The sequence below is a fragment of the Mchenga conophoros genome, linkage group LG7 (genome assembly GCF_057382185.1).
Source record: "Mchenga conophoros isolate Kocher_MC1m ecotype Shallow Benthic linkage group LG7, M_conophoros_male_GT1.1, whole genome shotgun sequence".
Lineage (NCBI taxonomy): Eukaryota > Metazoa > Chordata > Actinopteri > Cichliformes > Cichlidae > Mchenga > Mchenga conophoros.
Window position 1 is genome coordinate 25,504,810 of NC_140532.1, and position 22,448 is coordinate 25,527,257.

The window sequence follows — 22,448 nt, forward strand, 5'->3', positions numbered from 1 at the left end:
GAAATGGGTACTTCTCTATTTCAATTAACACAAATAAGCACAGCCTTGGAGCTCTTTTTAACACACTGGAGTGTTTAAATTCTGTAACCTTTAATCAGATTATGGTGTTGATTGAGAAAAGTCTTCACTTTCTACATTTTTTCAAGTCTAAAGTTAAATGACATAAAATTCTAAATAGCAGCTCCTCATTCTTTTATTGGTGTCCCTGGCTCCCAATCTTATTTAATGACAATCTCTATGGATGAGCTTTTAAATACTGGTACAACTGAGTTGCTCCTCAAGCTGTGTCCATGTGATTCCACAAAATTTCAGTTAAATGTCACTGCACCAAAATGCTCAGAATGAATAAAAAATATATGTAAGGGAAAACAAATAAAGGTGTAGGCTTTAACATCCATCCATCCATTTCTTCTGCTTATCTGGGGCCAGGTCACAGGAGCAGTAGCTGAATCAGAGAAGCCCAGAGCTCCTTCTCCCCAGTCACCTCCTCCAGCTTATCCGCTGAAACACTTATCCGTACACTTTGCTTTTAAGGTCCCGGTATACCCGCCCCAACTATTTTTTAAAAGATTTTTACTCCCGCAGAAACAATTTGGAAATCTGTGCCTTCCTACTTGGACCTTAGACACTGTTATCAGGTTTGCTACAGTAGACTTTTCTTGAATTGGTTGTGCAGGTTTCTCTCTTATCATTTTGTCACCACTTTCTCCACTTGTGAGTCTGTTAGCTGGAGCGGTTTGGAGCAGAGTATGAAGTGGTGAGTACTGGGACCTCCGAGTCTGAGGCCTTTGGTCTCAACCGGGAAAGAGTGGACTGCACACTTTAAGTCAGGGACGAGTTGCTGCTCCAAGGGGGAAAGTTCAGGTATCTTGGAATCTTGTTCATGAGTGAGGGAAGAGGGGAGTGGGAGATCAACAAATGGATTTGGGCTACCACTGCAGTGATACAGATACTGTACCGGTCTGTCGTGATGAAGAGAGAGCTGAGTGTGAAAGTGAAGCTGCTGGTCAATCTTCGTCCTTACCCTCAACTATGGCCACAAACTTTGTATAGTGACTGAATGAAATTGTGAGTACAATTGTCAGAACCCTTAGACATAGAGTTAGGATTTCATCCATTCTATGTGGAGGAGTAAAGCCGTTGCTCCAAAGATTTCCAAAACAAATTAATCTCTAGAACAAAACATAACAACAGCATCATAAAAGATGTACATCCAGTCATCCATCTGTAATACTCATACTCAATGTATCACCTTCAAACTCCCAAAGCTAGTAAAGATGTGCACTATTTGTCCTGTCAGACAATCAATGAGAGAGCCAAGTTCAGCCAAGTTCAGCTCTGGCAGTAAGCTAATTGATTGCACTGGTCTGCTTTTGAACTGCTGCTGGTAGTTCATTTGGGCCACTGTGCAGTAATCACTCACAATAGATTATATTTCATCATCACGTAGTGGCTCAGTTATACCCTTCAACTGAAAAATAAATCAAGTACCTGTAAACAATAAGGATTGGCTGTCTATTGTATTATGCTCACTAAAAACAACATGTGCTGAAGTTACATCATGTGCTAAAAACGTAGTTTTTCCTCTAACATCTTTTGCGGTGACTCAATCAGAAGTTTGTTAAAGTTGTGCTTTTTTAAAAAAATCTGACAAGTTATAAACTTCATAGGTAAACATTTACAATTTACCAAGTTCTTGTAGTCTTGGTACTCCGGAGGCACTTTTCTCATATCAATATAAAACTTTCAGTTGCTTAGCATAAGTGGCCATTTTAACTTTGAACAGGATGACAATTTTTCATTTATTAATTTTTTTTAATCCTGTGAGTTCTTGAGAGTGAGGACAAAACTTCATTTGGGGCCTCTGCACCTTCTACAACCCTCCCACCCCACCCCAATATCTGCTGCAGATGAGGAGATCAGCAGGGTGTGAAATGGCCATGGTGATTGCTCCGAGGCCATAGGGCCTCTAGCCCATTCACAGCCTGTCAACTCTCTAATAGAGCCAGAGGAGATTGGAGACAACCCCACAGTTACCAGTGCTACCCCACCATCATTATTGCCACCATGCTGTTAAAAGTATAATGCGTTTTAGATATGGAACGGATTTTCTACCAGTTTCCTACAGTATTTAAGAATTAAATAGATGTTCCTATTCTATTTTAAGTTTGATCTCAAGGGAGAAGGTGATTTAGTATGGTAGCCCTTCCTTTTAAAGTCGCCTTATTATTACGTACCAAGTAAAATATGGTCATTTATAGTGTAGAATAGAACAGATAGAAGTAAAAAATATCAGAGCTATACCAAGACAAGGGATAAGAGAAACCAAATAAAAATTATATTGTTTTAATTTTGGATTGGATGTTGACACAAATTCTAGTGAAGTAGCTGCAATTGTGTGAAAGAAGGGATACGATAATTAAATTAATATGACATTTTTGCTCTGACAGCAGCCCTTAAGAAATTATTTTTATAGTGATGATGAAAACATACAAATTTGAATTGTATTATAAAACAAAAGGAAGTGTATGTGAACTATTCCATCAGATAATTTGGACTAAGTGAACGAAATCTTAAAATGATGACAGATCACTGACATTTTGTATCTACTGTGACTGTGCAAACTTGAGTCTTGAATTAAGAATGAACTGCCGTTAAAATATGTCATAACAGAAATGACTTGATCTAAGAATTAGATTTAGTTTCAGAGTGGCCTTCACAGAGTAAGCTGTGCATAGCGGACAAAAAAGTGGGCCAGGCTTCTTTTTGATGTGTGGAGTGTAAATACAGCCCTTCACACCCCTTCCTCTAATTGTAACTGTGTTGTTTTCATATTGTTGAGTCTCAGAGATGTATAATTTATCACACAAATAATCTGGAACAAAACAAACTCTCCTCTCAGCTCCCGAGAGCCCGAGCATCTAATGAGTTCACTCCATAAAATATTCATACCTCTGCAAATTATACTATCACTTTCCCTGCAATATACACAAGTGCACACACACACACACACACACACACACACACAAAGAGCTGTCCAACATTCCATTGGATATAATGGCAGGTTGTACAACCTTAAAAGCTCATTGATCACTGTCAAACAACAACAATGTATTCTTTATTGCTTTACGTCTGTGACTTGACTTAATAAAGACATCAGTTACTCATATTGATCCAGATCTCATTTAAAGTCTTCTCAAATGTTTGGACCCTCATCTTATTGACCAGGGTCATGCAGACCCCAGTGGTATTTTTGTGTGTTATATTTCATAGGTGTGGGTGTTTTTTTTTTTAATAATTTCCTTTTTTTTAAACTTTGCAAATCAGTTTGTATCTCATAAAGCCACATCATTGTTTTCTATTTCTGCTTTGATTAGTGCTTGAAAAAATGTTCTGGCCAGATTAGCGAACCTGAAATTGATAGTTTCCAGGGAAAGGAAAAAACAGGGACTGTACTTTTTCTCAAAAGGTATTCAAACACTTACATTTCTGCAGGTGATTAATCCAAATTTGCACTGATGAGTTTTTAGATAGTGTACAATTAGAAAGATTTAATAGTAGTAATTAGGAATTAGTAGTAATGTTAATACCTCAGACATATTACCTTGAATTAAAACAAAATTTTTAAAAGAACTTAAAAATTCATCTCTCAACTAAGGTTTTATACTTTTTGGCTTTTGTCCTGTAAATCAAAATGTTACACCAATAAACAAATAAGATTTTACAAAAGTACTCTTTTTTTCTCCACCCCGTTCTTTTCACCTGGTTTTAGATTTTCTCATGTTAGAAATATGAGGAAATATTATTTCCAGGCAGCGGGAAGGTTGAAGGTGCCATTTTCATCCAGTCACAGCCAATTATGACCTGGCCATCAAGAGATGAGAAGTGGAAGAGCAGGGAAAGAAATCAGACGAGGTTTTCATGCTGAGAGCCTGCCACCCTCCACCAACACCTTTTTCTCTTCGAGGAGAGAATCCAAAAATCCAAATCAGGAAACCATCTCTCCTCTTTAAAAAAATTCAAATGCCAAGGGGCTACAAAAAGCCCATGTGACAGAAGATTGAGCACTTGCTTCAGCATGTGAGGGAATGACTGAATTTCATTAAGATAGACTCCAACACTTTTGTCTCATTAGCAGATCAGGAATCAGGGGACGAGGCAGAAGGAAACTGCACTCAGAGTGATCACACAGGTAACCACTTGCCCAAGCACTTTTTGATTGGTTAATTAGTGTGTTTTCAATCAGCCAGCTCTTGCAGCGCACTCCCCCATAATTAAAAGGTAAAAAGAAGGCTTCTAATAAAGCCTGCAGCTTCTTCTCTTTTACCCTGTAAAGCTATTATGGTAAAACCTGGACTGAATACAGTGAGGAGTAATGCACACACATAAGTTAAAGTATGTATAACACTATAAGGATATGTGAGAATACTTTATGAAGCTTATACTTGATAAGGTTTGAGCTGGCAAAAAAAAGTCCTATTTAGAGATTTAAAAAGGACAAGCCAAGAAAAAAGACAATTATAAAAGTGTTTGGTTACAGTTCATTTCAAAGTTTATTGCTGGATTTACAATCAGTCATACAGGTGTAGCAGTTGAACAGCCAATCATAAGGGGACTACAAAGGCTTAAATAGGTGATTGCAGCCAGGTGTGGGGACTGCTTCCTGCCATTGTCCTGGACTCTGGTTTGGCTCCCCTGTGGGTTGAACTGATTTACACTTTTGCCTGGTGAGCTGAAATAGTGGACTTTTTAATAGTTTTACCCACTCCAGTGTTTTGTTTTGTACTGGTATATTTCCATTTAGTAATTTGTAGGTGCCATAGCTAACTTATGTTTTGTTTTTTCAGGAGCACTGACTGCTGTTTATTCTGGGATTTATTTATTTATTTTTTAGCTTTCATTTGAAGTATTGTTTATTTAGCTATTTAATAACTGTGTTTTTCATATTTGTTGTTCTGTCCTCTTTGTTTTTAGTGCTGTGGCGGGTGGCTGCCTCCAGCTCTAGGCTTTGTTGATATATTGGGAGCAGTTTGTTCACTAATGGAATACTCCAGGTATCTCAGCAGTGGTTGGTTTTTATTTATTTATTTTAACTACATATTTTAGCAAAATTCTTAATAGCCAGTTGGCAAATACAAATGAACTGAATTATATTAACCCAGTTTTCAGCATAATCCCTCGCAGCTCAGACTTATGCAAAGTGCACACTAAATAGATTTTACCAGAGTTCTTGATTTAAAAACTTATTTTTTTCAACTAAAGGCATCACTTCAGACTAAAGTTCCTTTCTGTGTTTTAATTTCCTTTTTACCTCGAAGAGGAAGGAATTAAACTTGGCACACTTTGTGACACCATGATTATTTTGTTGTAGCTGCGCTTCTAGGCAATAAATCTTATGCTATTGGCGTTATTTCCCTTGAAATTGTGGCACATTTGTAAGGAAAATGCATTTTGGGGTTGAGCATAAGATGTGTGAGTGTATGCACTGTCTATGAAAAACGTGCACAATCTTTCTTTACTCTGATATTGACTTATGTTCATCATTTATTGGACTGGATGATTAGTCATATTGGCAATATAACAATTTATTGAGTTAATGGTCCCTCTGCATGTAGAGGAACCACAAGTATGGAACCACCTCCTGATGGTTACCCACTGTGGGATGGCATCTCATCAACCAGAATAAGATTGTGTTATGTGAACTTGTGGACTCAACATTAGCTGTATTGTCCCTGTAACAAGGAAAATATTGAAAGTGGGTTGTGTTTTTAACCTTCCAATCCCCCAGAATTTTTAGACTTGAACAGTCCTCCAAATCCTCCTCCATACACATGAATGCACATTCACGTTTATCCTTGCCTCTTGGCTTAAGTGAAAGAAAACAAAACACAAACTTCAACTAAAAACTGTATTCTGACAACGATATTGGTTAGGGCTCGAGTGATGCTGCATCAAACACCATGATTTTTACATAATAAAACAGGAATCCAACTGGTGCTGACAGGAAGGAGATTTCAGCAGAATTTGTCAGAATTTTAGAGAGACTGTTTCAGCTTTTTAGATTTCACTCTGGAGAAAATAAATTTCATGACCTTCAACACAAACAAACAGATGCAAGCTGGTTGATTCAGCCAGCATCGTATATGCAGCAGTGGCAGCTGCATTGTTGTCAACATGTGTTAGGTTTATTGATTAGCTAGAAATTGTTAATTATCCATCCAAATGGGTAATTAACAATTTCCAACTTCAAAGACATTTAAACCCCTGGACCCTGCTTCTAATTGAAGGATAACGAGTCATCAGAAAAACATTTGAGGGACGGCTGTCAAAACTGAACCAGCAATGATAATAAAAACAAACAGCAGCCGCAGTTTGAAGAATGGAGCAGAATGACTTTTCATTTGTGTAATCATAGTCTTTCAAAGTAGTTTTTTTTTTTTCTTCTTCTTCTAGTGAATGCATACTCGCAGTGCAAATGAGTGCAATTAAATATTGAATGAAATTATATTTTCTCACTTGAAAAATTAGTGCAGTAATTTGTGGAAATGGTTCTTCCTTCTTTTGTGACATTTCAGTGCTCAGTTAACACTTAAATTGGTCAGACTTCATATTGAAGGCATGTGGAAAATGTAGTGAACCTGACATTAAAATCAAAAACAACATCCACAGCAGAGTTGAGGTCAGGCAGACTTTGGAAGCTCCAGCTCTTAAAGAACAACTTCTATCCACATTATCAGAAGAAGCACGTGTCTCTATAAAGTAGTGCAACTTTGATTTGTGTTGTCAAACAGTGTCATGGTGATGTAGTATATGGAATGAATAGATGACTTATCCCTGTCCCCAAATGGCTACAATGCATTGAGTTCTGCATTTATTATTCTTGTTGGTGTTAATAAGACATATTTCCTTTAATCAGTTAAGGTGCAATGGCTCCATCTAATGGTCACTTGGTGATATACAGGGAAGTTGCTGAACTTGTTTACTCAAAATTTTTTTTTTCAATATAAAAACTTCTCAGTATAACAAGTACTATAAAACCAGGCAAACAGCCTTGATTTTTTTTTTCTTGTAAAGTCTGAATGAAAAATGTGTAAAAACAAAGCCAGAAGACATTCGGATTGATTTAATAACATATTTTAATTTCAGTGTTTTAGTATAAAAATCCCACCAGCCTGCTGTCAGCTGGGTTCTGTTCCCTGTTAACTGTGGTTTTTCCCAGAGAATCAGCTAAAGTACCAAATCTATTTACACACAACATCCACATTCAGAAGGACCAAAGAAAACAGGAAGTCTACCCACTGCTACCCTGCCAAAATAAAACACTGTCACCTCACCCTTCAGATTTAATGCTATCAATATGGGAAAACAAAGACTGACACAGGTAAAAGAGAAGGGGCTTCTATGTGACTCCTAGTGCACCTGTAGTATTTTCTTACTTTCTCTATAAAGTAATGCATATACATTTTTGAATTTACAATAAATTAGTACAGGCACATTCTCTTCTCGCCTACAGCTGACTGTCCACTCCAGGTTGAGAAGGTGATTCTATGACATTTTTACAGAAGACTTGAACTCATCACAGCAAACAAACAGGCCAAAAACCTGAAAAAATCTAATAAAAACCCCATAAAAGATAATTGGGGAACCTGTGGGCAGCTTTTTTTCTCCTTTGTTTTGGTGTGAATGATGCACTTTGGGCATTTTAAACTTTGAGAGTTTTATAGATGTTATATAAATATGTACAAACAGTAAAAAAAAAAAAAAAGTCCAGTAAAAACATTCAGAATTTAAAAAAAAAAAAGCACACACAAAAACACATTAATGCCAAAGATGAGAACTTGAAGCTTGAGAACTCAATAACTTACAAAAAAACGTACAAAAGGTGGTGAAATAAAAAGGTTCAATACAGTATGCATGTTTGATTTTTCTCTGTAGAGATAGCACCAGCAGAAATCCCAACACTGTCAGTGCTGTTGACAGCGCGAATCATCACCTCACTGTATAAATATCAGAATGCTGTGTACCAAAACTGACTGAGGGAATGAATAAATTAGTGTCAGGCCTTGTACAGGATATTTACAGGAGCTGCTGCTGTCACACACAATGATGGACAATTTCATGGCAGTGAGATTGCAGCAGTCTTGCAGCACATTTAAGGAGGTCAGAGGCCAAACTCTGCCACATTCAACAGGTTTAGACCTGCTACTTTTCAGTCCTCGCAGCCAAGATTTGATTTGTTTTTTTTCCCCTGTCAACTTTTTGAATCCACTAACAAAGACGTTTTTCATTGCATAGCTCTTGACAAATAAGAACAACTGTTTCAAGCTACAGTATTTCAGAGAGGTGGAACCTGTGTGTGAGGAAGGGTGGAAATGATTTGGTTCCAGTTTGAAGGACATAGTAAACAAGATGTGTTTGTGTTGTGCGTATACAGCAGACACCGTGTTCTCTGCAGTGACAAAAACATGATTAAGAGATGGGAGATGGGAGGATTCTTGAGGTGGCGGGGCTTCAAATCGTGACACCAAGGCCAGTGTTCGGCTTGAGCTCTCTAGCTCGGTCTAGATGGTTCATGGCTCGATCGAAGGCGAGTCGCACAGATTTTCGGACGGAGGACGACCGAGCCTCCATCAGCTTCATTCTGTCGAGCATCTTATTGACGCCAAAGGGAGCCATTTTGGATTTAGGAAGCCATTGCCTGATGAGAGAGAAGACCATTTTGGAAAATGTTTTCACATGTGACGAAGTGGAGTTCCTTTCAAGACCTTTTGTACAAGACACAGAATGCAGTTCAGCATCTCTTTCATAGTCTGATCAGTCTAAATTGGTTTTGTTTTACATATATAGTAATAATTTGACATAGGACAAAAAAAAGGTCTGTATTAAGTGGCTAACGTGTTTTGTTTTTTGTCTCAGAAGTCACTCTTAAACAACATCAGTACAAAAGTAAATTTTTGTTAAAGTGAAGCTTTCCTTTTTTCTTTCTTTTTTTTTCCCCCCTCTTCTCCCAAACTAGGTCTCTGGAAAAACTGTTTGGGGACCACATCACAATAGTTAAGTTTCCTATTATGAACACATTAAAAAGCTGTCATTAAGCAGGCTACAGTGACTCATACATTGGCTAGCCACAGATATGACTGGTGGAGCTCATCGACAACAGCAGGAGTAGATTAGAGTGGATCAAATGTTGCTTTCCAGGTTAAATAGGTTTCAAACGTACAATCTGTCTTGATCACTTGTTTTGTTTAAGCAAGATTAATTCAATCCCAGCTAACAGTGAAAGAAGTTGGCTGCTCACCAGCTGCGCCTGCTGTCGAAGAAGTGGACGAGGAAGAGTTTCTCTGCGGACCTGAACTGCATCCGCTCTCCGGCTCTGAGAACGTCCAACGGTGGCTGGGGAAGCTCCACCCCGCTGTGCCGACACATTGTCCTCCGTGACCTGGGGTCCATGATCTGTGAAGACCAAGAAAATGGAGCGGGACACTGAGGGAGGCAGACTTCTTGCAGGAAAACGTGTGGCCAAAAATTGGCACCTGGAGTTTGGGACTTTTTTGTTTTGTTTTTTTTATTTAAATGGCTGGCTGAAAACTTGCAAAAATACTAATTTGTCTTGATAAGTACATTACTTTTGGTTTGTTTGTGTTATTTGAACAGCCCACTAACATCACCAAGTCAGTGCCATTTCTGTGAAGAGTTAAATATCTGCTTCTGCCATCAACTCCACATCTAAGCTGTAAGTTGTCCACGTCTTGCTTGGGGGAAAATCTTTCTGTAAAAGGTACTGATAACTGAGAAGTCCAAAAAAACTATTAATTCCAAATGGCTCAATTCCTACTGAGCTAGATCAAATAATTCAAAATGCAAAATTAGCTTTGTCTCCACTCGGAAGTAAAGGAAATAGAGAAGATCTAAACAGTTCTATAATTACTATTTCTATTTCATTCTTACAGTAGATGTGATGTTTTAATGAATGTTATTTTTTTTGGATGGGCATATTTGAAAGTGTTTTCTGCATTAGAAAAATCTGACCCTGAGCTTTTTTTTTTTTTTCCTAATTCTCATTTCACTCGTTTCCATTCTAGCTGATCAAGTAAAGCTAAAGACATTATTTGTAGCCCTGCTACAAGTTGACTACTCGACTTACATTTTATGTCTAATTGCAGTGACTAAAAACACCCCAGTTTGTTAGACATTCAGACTAAGGAGTTAGCAAATATTATACCAATTAAATACAGAGTACTGTCTTTATTTTTAGACAGTACTGTGTGAGCAGTGTAAGTCTTACATGACACTGACATTGTGCCAGCCAAGTTATTTAGCTAAGGCTTTTGACAATGTAAGAAATAAATTACATGCTTAACTATAAATGGACTTGATTTTCATGTTGCTAACTTTAAAGTTTGTAACTAAAACTGAAGGATGCTGTTCTATACAAACTAACAGTTCCTGTAAAGTGACTTTCTTTTTAAGTGACACTGATCGAAAGATCTTTGTTTCTGACTTGCAAACTGTATTTTAAAATCATATTAATGAACTTAAGCTCTTTAAAGAGACTATTCTGCCCAGATTTGCAAGGAGCAAATTGTTGTTATACATGATGATGTAATGTATTTGCATTAGACTGCCTCTGACCTTAAACCCTTCAGCGCAGTCTCTTTCCACCCTGTCATTGGTAACAGGGGATAGATTTTAGAATGCATTGTTTCTTTCCATATGTGAAAGTTGGGAGGTAGCTGTTGAAAAGAACTTTACTGGATTTTATTTGTTAATTCCGCCAAAAAGGGGGATTGGTTCAGTGTTTCTATTTGTTAGCAGATTTACACAAAATGTTATGGATGGGGTTAGCATGACGTTTTTTAGCAGAGGTGGGTTCTTGGCCCAACTTAAGTGATTAACTTGTGGTTCAATCAGGAGAAGGATCCAGGCTTTTTGGAACAATTCTTTACCATTGTGACACTTAGCCTTTTTCCTGGTTCTCAATGCATGTTATGGAGGGAAATTTCATCCTTTGCCCAAGTGGGCAAACTTTCAGGGACTATCCTTTAACTAGAGATCAATTTCACATTGCTCTGCAGCTCCATGACTCACTGGTCCTGAAATTCATTATCCTAATACTAAATTTAGGGAGCTGACTTTTATTATGCTGCACACAAGTGAAACAATCTGCAGAAGCCTGTAAAATTAGATAAACTAATCCAATGTAATCCCCCATCTTGAACTGACAGTTGTGTGAATGCGTGAGATTTCTTTCAACTGATGTATCTTAAATTATTGCCCTGTTTGTTGACATATTTAGTCACTTCCATGTCCTTTGTGTTTTCTGTATTCTAATTCAAAGCACTTGATTTCCAGTATTTTTAAGAAAAAAAAAAAAGAAAAAAAGCTGAAGTGCATAACCTGGTGAAAGAAGGCAGCATTCAGAGAGACAAGCATGCAAGGCCAAGTCAAGCCCAATACACCCAGAGCGAAGCGACCCACACTACACACGACGACAACAACAACCATTCCACTATCAGCCAGCTGGAAGCTCCTGCGTGGCCATGAGCACAAATTACGAGCTACAGGATGGACAATGGCAGAGGGGCAGATGGGTAATGAGATACAGAGGGGACTAACACTCACTCACCAGGGCAGGGAAGGAGGGATATCCACTACATTTAGCCCAAACTAGTTTAAGAGGCTCCAGAACAAATGGAGAAGCAGCAGTGGGTTTCCACACCTCTACAGGAACAACAACAAGCAAGTTATGAAGGATACACTGCAACAGAGAGCACAACCAATCTCAACGCACACACACACCACCAATAATACTTTCTATTAAGTAGACCATGTAAACCATTTTTAGGGTGTATATCGTATGTATGTGTGGGTACTGGCTCTTTTTTTTTTTTTTTTTAATATAAATATGTCCGTGTTAATTTATATATTAAGTTCACGTACTGCTGATACTTTTCATGAATGGCATAGGAAATAACTTTCTTTAGATTTGCTTTTACCATTGCAAACACTCACACTCACAAACACACACACACACAATCAATCCAACTTCCTAACTTCAAGACTGTCATAATGCAATGTTCATTAACGTCGGCAGTAATGATGAACAATGCAGTTTTAGTAGTTGCACCACATCAGTTCAAGTACAATGTAGCTGACGGGCACGAGTGTATAATTCGCTTTGAATCCACAAAGAAAATACCAGTCTTTAGTTCACTTCCACCTCGTCCATCCGCGGTTTCCCGTTTCTGTTGTTCTCCTGCGTTCACAACTTCCTTTGTAGCTTGAACTCAGTGTGAGCGCAGAATATGCTGACTTAAATCCAGTACCTGATGAACCACTTAACCTCAGTTTCAGAACCAGTGTGGAAGACTCCATTGATGAATCGGTGATTTCATGGTTCTGTAGTAACCCCTTTTCAAGGATTTCTATTTAAAGGATTTTTACATCAAAACCTATGACACTCAACATGACTCATTCAACTTCAATTGCTCTGTATTACACAGGTGTAAAAGTAGAAAAGTGAAGATGTAACATGAAAGCAAGAAATTAATTTAATAAAATGCTGCATGCTTGGACATAAGAAGTATTAGTATCCCAATAAAGAGCCACTCTTTAATTAGTTTAGTAAATGTCTTCAGAAGACAGAAGTAAGAAATGACAAATCAAAGCTTGCCAAGCTGTTTCATGCACACTCATTAGGTCACAATCCAGAGCTGATCGGCTCACCTGAAGAGATCTTTGCAGCTTTGATGAACTCGCCATTTTCAATGCAGGTCATTAGAGTGCTTTTGTCATCCACAGTGCTACGTCGAGCGGTGGCCGGTCGCCCTTTACCACTTTTAGACAGGATAACGGTCCTGAAAGATGCAGGAGCAAAGGTCAATGAGGAAAATGTTTTTTTGTTTTGTTTTGTTTTTTAAAAAACCCTCATGTATGAGCTGCTGGAATGATTGACTAACAATTATTAATTTTGTCTTCACCAATTCATTTTCAAACTCCAAATCTAGTTAAGCAAGTGAAACCAAAAGAAACCTACTTCATATTATTAAAAATATATTTTTGTCTTATGACATTTTGTTCCAAATTATTAAATATCAAATTTTATACTTCAAAAGAACTTTTAGTTTTACAAAATATAAGCTAATAGATAATACATCAAACTAGGGGTGGGTGATATATCGAATATACTTGATCTATTGCAAGTTTTCCACGTACGATGGTTAAAACAATTATAAATTGCCATGGCAATACTAGGCTGTCTGCATGGGATTTACTAGGAGTTTTTTTTTCTCCCATGCATCCAATGAATCATTAATCCCCCGCTCCCTACCAGAAATGTTTCTACCTGGCACACTGCACTGAGCATGTGTGTTTATATACTACCAGATAAGGAAAAACATATCGCAGCAGGAGTTTCAGACGAGCGAGGGATGGAGACTATCATTTGGATTTCACAGGAAGGATGCCGTAAAACTATTGCCACTAAAGGTAGCAGCACCACAAATGTATTCCACCAGCTAAAGTCATCCACTACAAAATGAAGCTCGTTTTAAACTCCGCATGTCAGCGTCTCCCCACACACCAAAGAAAACGTTAAATAAACCAGCTGTGACACCTGTGACTGTTCTTGGTTAGTTCTTTTTATAGACACTATCAAGACTTTTGTTTCTGTAATTTAAAGTCATCACATTTTTTATTCTACTATTTTTATATGTTATAACCACAAACAAGCACCTTTTTAATTTCAGTCGTTTCATTTTGCCGCGTGAGTTTTTTGTTGCTATGATCTTTTGTTTGTTAAAGGTCTGGTGTTGACCACAGAAGCAGACTTACTGTGACAGTATTGTCATTTGTGGAAAACCTCTGTGTGCAACTGACGGTTAACTAATTTGGTTTGAAAACAGAAAGTGTCTTGGCACCTTTCGCCTTGGAGGCGCATATATTAATTGTTCTGATTATACTATAAACTTGGTCACCACAATGTTAACACTGGAAGAAGTTAAGGACAAAATTATGAAAATAAGCATAGCCACTCAGGATTTGGTTGGTTCTTTTCTCACTCACCTTGTGTCACAAAGGATACTTCCACTTGAAGAGATGCTCGACTCGGAGGCACAGCGTCGGCGTGGCTCAAGCAAACGGGGAGATTGTGAGACCACACCCTCCTCTTCCACCACAAAACCGTTTGCCATTCCTGAGAGGGATAATAATACAAGAATTGTTTTAAACTCACTGAATCTTTTTGTCACCAGCATTGTTTGCAATTGAAACAAAATAATTAATATCTGACTGGCACCTGTACCAAGGCGTTTGATCGGCGACTCCTCGTCGTCCTCACCATCAGCGCTGCTGCTGCGTTTTCTTTTCTTTGGCAGAAGGAGCGTCTCCAATCGAGGTATCACTACTGACAGGAAGGTTTTGGCGCCCAGGGGTGGGGGGGACCCAGAGGAGACCTCTTGGGTCCGGGGTAGTTTCTGTGGGCTAGCACTTTTTGACTTCCGAAAGAGCACATTGGTCCTCCGGTTATAGCGTTCCACGTAGAGGTCACTTTTGGGGAGCAACGACTCTGGGATGTGCCCATTAGGGGTGTCCGATGGCACTGAGGTAGATGTGTTGGTGACGTCCTCAAACTCTGTGGGTGACTGGTCCAAGGGCTTTGTGAGCTTCACGGGGGTCGGGTCCAAGTCCATAGGCAAAATTTGGGATGGTAAGGTTAATGTCTCTAATGGTGGTGGAGGTAAAGACTTGTCTTCCTGTGGTATACTGGGATCTGCCAGCAGTTCTCGTAGTGGTTGGTCTTCAGATTCAGCAGGAGATGGGCTGGGATCTGGAGTAGAGGGTTGTGGTGGCAGGGAATTCTTCAGGCTTATCTCACTGCGGACCTCCGTGATGGTTTTCTTGAGTAGCTTTAGCCTCTTGCTGCGGGACGGGCTGTGCTTCATGGCTATGCTCAGGTCCAGTTTCTCCAGGAGCTCCTTCAGCTGATCCTCCAGAGGAGTCTTTTGGCGGTACGTGGGAGTCAGTAAGCGGTCCACTACGGAGGACAGTGACATATAACCACGTCATTATCCTGATTACATGACTATTTTACTATTGAACTCACACTTTCACTGTTTAAATATTTATTATTATTCAATATACTTAAGAGATAACGATTAAAGATAAGTTACTTATCACTTTCAGATATTACTTCATGAAGCACTATAAGCCTACCATCTTCCCAGGTGAATGGCGGTGTTGGCTGCAGTTTCGGAACTTCAGGAAGATGCAACCCACTGGGGAAGTCGAAGCCAATCCTCTCTGCTTCTCTGCGGGCCCTGCGAAGGATGGCTCCGCCATGGTCTTGCATCCGCTGAGCCGCCTTGTAAAAGAAGGTGTCCTTGGAATTGTATGTCATGCAGTTGGATATTATGAGGTCAAAGTCTGCTTCAAACTCCTCCAGGCTCCTGTAGAAGTGAGCATCGATTCTTTTTCTCATGGTGGAGAAGTCAATAGGGTTCTTGATGATATCCAGGTAGTCAGGTACCTGCAGAGAACAGAGAACAGACATCAGGTGCAGCAGTCTAAGAGGAGGAAGAAATTCTGGTTCACGATATCCCTTTTTCAAAAGGCACGCTGGAAGGTACTGAGCCTTGACCCTCTAAAGCTTGATTTTTATGGATGATCGGTTTGGGCACTAGTTTCAGAACTTGGATGTCAATTTTTAAACCTCAAAATGGTCAACCTTTGCAACGCAGGTTGACCAAATTTAGAAAACAATGCATGCTTTCATTTATATCAAGAAGCTTTGCACTCACATAAACAAATTGCATTTCTTCGATCATTGGCACAAAAGGTGCCATTAGTTTCACTGTTTAGCTGTTCATACAACCCACTTGATACTGAGGTATGGAATCCGTGCTACATGTTTCACTGTCAGGGCAGCACGGTGTTGTGTGGTTAACACTGCTGCCTCACAGCAAGAAGGTCCTGAGTTTGACTTCACCACCTGGCTGGGACCTTTCTGTGTGGCGCTTGCATGGGTTCTCTCTTCCTCCCACACTCCAAAGACATGGAATGAGTGGGGTTAGGTTAACTGGTGATTAAAGTGTGAATGGCTCTGAGTGGTGACCTGTCCAGGGTGTACCCTGCCTCTTGCTCTATGGTATCTGGGATATGACCCTGATATGGATAAGTGGAAGAGGATGGATGGATGTTTCATTGTGGTAAATATCACTTTAAATAAAAAAAATAAATTAAAAAAAGGAAAAAAGAAAACAGTAGAGAGAATACCACAGATGCACAGGAATCGCTGATTTGAATCGCAGGCCCCTATCATACACTCTCTATTTGCACATGGACAAATATTCTTCAATTAGGCTGAAGAGAGTGTGGAGCCAAATACACATTGTGGAAGTACAAGGGCCTGAAACCCTGTCTGTACCAGTTGAGCATGGTGGAACCAGACTTTATACCACACAATCTACTGCTAAACTTGCAAATATGGTGATATGGTGGTGATCCCTGATATCCCTGGTAGTATGTTATTTACACTTTTACCATTAGTCGAAACCAATACTCATTAACAACTTGGTGTCAGTGCATCTCATTATCCTGAAATGTTCATCACGTGAACATGGGACATCGTTCCTGAGTTTCAATGGAAAGTATGCTTTTAAGGAATGCAACTGTTGCTTAAAGCAACTGATAGAGCACTATAATGTAATGAAAAGCCAGTCATCTCAAATGCAATGCGTGAAATGTTTTCTGAAATGAGAATACTTTCACATTAAATTGGGTCTTCTTGAACTGGTGATTTCGGTTCAGTGAACTACTTTTAGTATAATGATGGAGACACACTTGATTTGTTTAATACAGTTATGTAGATGTTAAACAGACTTTATAAATAAACATCTTTGACTAAGACTATGGCAGGAAAAAGAGGTGTTGCTAAATGTCGTTATATATTAGCCATTTCATTTGAACTGGGGAAAAAGACTTGCTTTAAACTGTTTTAAAGTGAATAATGAACAACTGCTGACCTCTTTAATGCTGACAGGCTGAGCGAAGATGCTGTACTGGTCCTTCTCCTGCAGCTGACTGAGCACAGCTCTCAGCAGGATGTTGAAGGGAGTCAGCTGGACCTCCAGCACTGATTGCTGAAGCTTCATCTGTCGAAAGAAGGTAGCCAAACAATGTTAATCCACATGAATGGCATGAGGTGTTATCAAGAGTCCAAGGTCAATGTTTATTAAAACCGAATGTGTGTATACAGTAAATCCCATTTTGGGGTCGATGTTTATGTTTTAGCGCATTGGGTGTTTGAAGCACATAAAAGGTTTTAGACTAACAGTCAAGTAGTCAAATTTGTGAGGAGCTGTCCAACTAATCAGTGGAATTTGGGATGTTGTGGGTAGTAATGAGTTAACTAAACAAGAACAAATATAATTACAATAGTGAGTAGTAAATGAAAAGTAAAATATTTAGCTTTAACTTGAGAATAAACAATGTGTCCTGAAAAGAAATGATGAAAGGAATAAAGCTCTGCACTAGACAATCGTGAAGTAGTAAATGCTGAAAGGGTTTTACCTCCTCCCTCTTCAGTTTTTCTCTCTTCCTGATGAGCTCCAGCAACAGGCGGGCTCGCTCCAGGTCGTGACGGAGGCGGTGCCACTCTTTCAACTGCTCCTTCAGTGCCTGGTTAGACTCCATATGGTCCTGCAGGAAACAAGCGTCAGCTCAATAACAAGAACTACATTAAAAAGGACAATACCCTACTGTGTGAGGTTGCTAGCTGTCAACAGAACTGACCGTCTTCTTGGCTTTGGGCGGCTGTGGGTTGGCCTGTAACCGGCGGATTAGGGGCACATTGTTCCTTGACTGCCTCTTCAGCACCCAGTAGCTCAGCACCCCCTCAACAAATGAACGCTTCCTCTGAACTGATACCTGGTTGAGGATGGTATCAAAACTAACCCAACATAGAAGAAAAGGGGAATATTAATCAGTGAATAATAATAATAATATTTTTGATAATATTTTCTCCGTAGCTCTAAAATGCTGTCAGATCTCTGGCTTGTCATTTTTGACCAATCAGATATCTTTGTATTCATCTCTTATAAAAATCACTGCTGACACACCCGTGGAAAAAACCTTTAACTCCACTGTATTGGAATAATGCTGGCAAAGTTCTCTTGAAGTACTACTGATAAATATCACTTATCTCAAGTTAAACTTTCAATATTTACTTTTTCCAGATTCATACAGTTTTACTGTTTTCTGTATGTATTAAAAATCCCTACCTTAGATAGCACTCAACTAAAATTAGAAGCAGAAAAAAATTATCATTTCAAATGAAATAAAGGACAAAAGACCAAGGAGAGAGAGTGTTGATTTGGTAAGCTAAGGCTGACTGTTACCTTGAAGCAGTAATGCTAGGTCCAGAGCTGGTCGGAGTTTCAGGTTCCGTTTCTGGTTCAGGGTCTGCTCGTTTATTCTTTTTCTTCTGCCAGCCCTTGGCCTTCCCTTTCTTTTCAGCTCGCTTGTGAAAGGCTCCATTTTTAGGGTGGGGCTCCTCATAGATGTTGAGTGGCCGGCGGTCACAGCCTTCAGGTGTGTGGCTGCAACAGTAAGCAGTCTTTTTCACAGAGAAAGTGGTGGCACCAGATGCAGTCACCTCTTTGACGGGCTCCATCTTCATGCAGAGACCAGCTTTCTGGGCGCAGCTAACGTGGAAGGCGGTGTAACAGTTGATCTTGTCACACTGGATGCACGCGCCGACACCTTTCTCCTTACACAGATAGCAAGTAAGCTTCCAGCGAGCAGGTGGGATGTTGCGGACACCGTCAATGGGCTCGATGAAAACTGTGTCCGAGAAGCCAACTTCGGGCACCCACAGGGCACATGCTACATGGCCCCAGCGGTCATCATCTGTCTTCTTCAGAGCTCCTCCTCGATTCGGGCAGAAAACACACTCAGCCGGTCGTGTCGGACACTGGAGGCAGTGGCGACAAAGCCACTGGCCTTCGGGGATGTATGGCACACCGTAGCACTCCTGGTGCACGGCAATGTTGCAGGAGTCGCAGAAGAGGATGACGTTACTGTCAGCTCCATCTCCATCCATGCATATACAGCACACAGCATCCTCATCCACAAGTGACTGCAAGTCACTCTGACCCTGCGTGGCTAAGAATGACTCTTTCTCAAAGCGATCCATGAGAAACTCAAACAGGTTGTGCGACACTTGACTTATTCCCTCACTTTTTCTTTTCTCATTGATGATCTCCATCCAGGCATAGTCTTCCTCATCCATGTCATACTCCACCTCCTCATCCAGCTCCTCAGGTGTCCTCTCAGTGTATTTGTAGTAGGTTGCTGGCCTTTTCGGTACCACTGGCAGATTGTATTCAACTGTTCTAACCTTCGGCTCCAATAGGCCACTGGCACTGCTGTGGGTGGCACTACCACCATGTGAGGTGGTGAGAGCTGCATTCTTCTTCTGCTGGTTGTTTTTGAGGCGGACAGAGCGCACCAGAACCTGCTGGGGCTTCTCGTTATTCTCCTTGTTGCTGTTACACTCCATGATCTCTTGAGCTGTGGGGTCGTCGTCTGTGATAACATCCAGCTTGTCGTAGATGCTGAGCCGGTGTACACGGCCATCCACCTCCAACTCCACCATTCGCTGAGCTTGTGCATATGTCAGTGTCTCCCGGTTGGGCGATGGCTTGATGGGAGAAGTCTCTCTCTTAATCACTGCTGGTCGTTGGTTTCGACTTTTCTTCTTCATGTTTGAGCTATGAGGACCCTGAAAAAACCCAAGCAATGAAACAAATGTGTAAATATATGTTTTAAAATTTATACTCTTTTGTAAATCATCGTTGGGTTTCTTGAAAAGCGCTACACAAAAAGTTATTATTATTATTATTATTATTATTATAAATAACTCGCTGATCTAGCAGCTGCTGAGAAAGCTGTCATGTCATGGATTTCACTGTACATTTCTGCATGTACACAACTGGCTGCTGTCACATCTTCCAACCCTTGTTTACAGATAAGGGAAAAAATGTCCCGAAACAAAGTTTTCACCTCTGTATTTTGTGTCTTCTTCGTCAAGCCTAATTTAAAGTAGTAGTAAGCCTTCTACATTTAAATGACCGACTGCTGTCTTTTGATCCTGATGGTGCAATTGTTTTGACTATATTAAAGGAGTGCTATGTTAAAGTTGCTAAACAAAACCCTGTTCATTACATTAGTTAGGGAATCATATCAAAATACTCCAAAATGCTAATTAGTAAATATTAAATAAAAACCTTAATGTGAGATCCAGAATAAAGTTGTGACGTAAATTTTAATCCTACAGTAAATCTGATCCATTGACAGCTACAGAAAAACAGATCAGGACTGGGGCTACTTGGATTTTAATTTCTTGTGCTCTTTATGAATTTGTTGACACACCATTAAAAAGATCTATCTTTCTGTAACCAAAACGTGAAAGATATAGTTAAATGTCATAGACGAAGAAAACCACCAAAACCTACTTTCCAAGCGTATCTATTATTGGCCAGGTAAACCATTATCAAATGAATTATTCCAGCCATGTTTGCATATGTATATCGATTTCCCTGAAATCCAACTCCCCCCAAATAACGCTATTACTTAGATTTGTACCTTCGCGACACACACACTTTATTTTATTTTTTAAACCAGGGCAAGTGAAGTTAAGCTAGCAGCTTTGAACATAGTGCTCCAACGTGTGCTGGTGCACCTTTAACTCGTGAGATCAATGCGCTTTCAGCCGGCTGCGCTAACAGTACCTTCAACCTTCACTGGACAAATGAAAGAAATGCATCGAGAGCAGGAAGCAGCAATGCCGAAGACAAGGAGCCTCCGATCTGCGCAACCTGTGTGGTTTGTTTCCTGAATAACAGCGGCTCCACGTAGCTGCAGCTTGTTACTAGATCCATGTCCGGTACGGGTAGGTACGGTAAGTCCGTCTAGACAGTGATCCGTACTATGTTTCGAACCTGCTTTAGAACGACCAATCAAACACTGGCGGGTTACAAGAAAAGACAACCATGTTGTTCCCCTTAATAAACAGGCGGTGGCCTCTCTAGTTGCTAGTCCGTCCAGAAACCGGGCTAACATTAGCCTGCTACTACAGGGACTTGAAGAGGAAGGAAATATGGCGACCAACACAAGAAACTACCTCAATTAAAAAAGTTGTCTTTTTCTATGAGTAGCACTGTTTCGTTTCTAACTTAAAGGTATCCAGGGTACAGGGAAAAACATTAAACGGGTAAAACGAGAGTGAGGTAAAACTTACCTCGCTATTTTCAAGAATTAAGCTTATAAAAACAGCAGCAATGGCGGTGCGGCCTGCGGAGCGAAGCAGCAGTTAAATCCACATTCAGTCTGGTCATCCAAAGGCGACCGCGGCTCGCGCTGAACCGAGTGAACCTTAGAAGTAACCGACAGGTATCCAGGGCGACGGGAGCGGTTTCAAGTGATATACTAGGATATGAGGCTTAAAATCGATCGCTGGGACTGTGGAAAAGCAGTAAGAAGTGGCAGGGCTCAGCGGCTGCCTGAGCTTCTCTTCCCCCACAACAATGCGGTTGTGTGAGTCGCTATGCCGCGACGTCACCACGCAAACCAGGAAGTGTATATATATTTATTATTGTTATTATTTCATATTTAAATACGAGCATATGATCTCTAAATACGATACGCAAAGATTATTAAAAACATTAAAGTCGTTCTGGCATCCAACAGATGACCGATCGAAAGGGTATGGACTTTCCGACCGCATCGCTTCCATATGGTACACGCGCTAACCGCTTGTGGGGTCGTCTGAAAGACGTTTTGAACCTACCCACTGCACTTTAGTAAAAGGTAAATTACGATTCAAGGAATATAAAACTATGAGCCGTATGTATTTGTGATTGTAAATTTTCTTTTTCTTTTAAATGATTGCATTAAATATATACATTTAATGTACATTAATATATCTTTTATGACTGAATCTGAATTTATTTTGAATTTTCTCTAATCCATGTGGATTTATAAGTATACATACTGGCCCAAATATATACTCAGGTAGTGATGTTGAAAGTTCCACAATGCTAACCTGAGAAGGCGAAGGCATATTAACTTCTCATTAGTGATCGTGACCGACTACAACTGGTAGTTTCTCTTTGCATAAAATGATTTTTGACAGCCTTTATGTATACTTCTGGCACTGCCAATAATATCAGTCAACCATATATTGATCTATTTTTATGATCCTGAAAAAATGTCTCGTGTTTTTAAAAAAAAATATATAATAAGTAAAAACTGCACCAGTATAAATGCGGAGCAGTGAGTTAAAAATACCATCCGTAAGTCTCATGTTGAGACTTACGGTTTATATTAGGTATATATTTTAAAACTATTACTGTTCCAAGTAGATAATCCTTGGGGTTATTGGCAAGAGT

At 39.7% G+C, this 22,448-nt stretch overlaps 1 protein-coding gene and 1 long non-coding RNA gene across 4 annotated transcripts; one reads left to right on the forward strand and one right to left on the reverse strand.

The window, feature by feature from the left end:
* Positions 1-4,664: 4,664 nt before the first annotated feature.
* On the forward strand, positions 4,665-9,622 carry LOC146570201 (uncharacterized). Its single transcript, XR_014893442.1, has 4 exons — positions 4,665-4,727; positions 4,975-5,054; positions 9,017-9,053; positions 9,271-9,622. It is a non-coding gene; the product is annotated as an uncharacterized LOC146570201 (long non-coding RNA).
* On the reverse strand, positions 7,100-21,610 carry LOC146570202 (bromodomain-containing protein 1-like). 3 transcript variants are annotated; one of them, XM_085283088.1, is made up of 12 exons: positions 21,299-21,610; positions 18,396-19,780; positions 17,791-17,947; positions 17,569-17,697; positions 17,022-17,150; positions 15,214-15,526; positions 14,303-15,034; positions 14,065-14,194; positions 12,727-12,857; positions 11,627-11,721; positions 9,299-9,453; positions 7,100-8,698 (listed from the first exon to the last, which is right to left on the reverse strand). In XM_085283088.1, the coding sequence occupies exons 2-12, from the start codon at positions 19,760-19,762 to the stop codon at positions 8,512-8,514; spliced, it is 3,525 nt and encodes a 1,174-aa protein (XP_085139214.1). In that variant the 5' UTR covers positions 19,763-19,780; positions 21,299-21,610; the 3' UTR covers positions 7,100-8,511. The 3 variants fall into 3 exon arrangements, with proteins under 3 accessions (XP_085139214.1, XP_085139213.1, XP_085139216.1); XM_085283087.1 differs by having other exon boundaries at positions 7,101-8,698; positions 14,297-15,034; positions 21,299-21,609; XM_085283090.1 differs by lacking the exon at positions 11,627-11,721 and having other exon boundaries at positions 8,537-8,698; positions 14,297-15,034; positions 21,299-21,609.
* Positions 21,611-22,448: the final 838 nt, after the last annotated feature.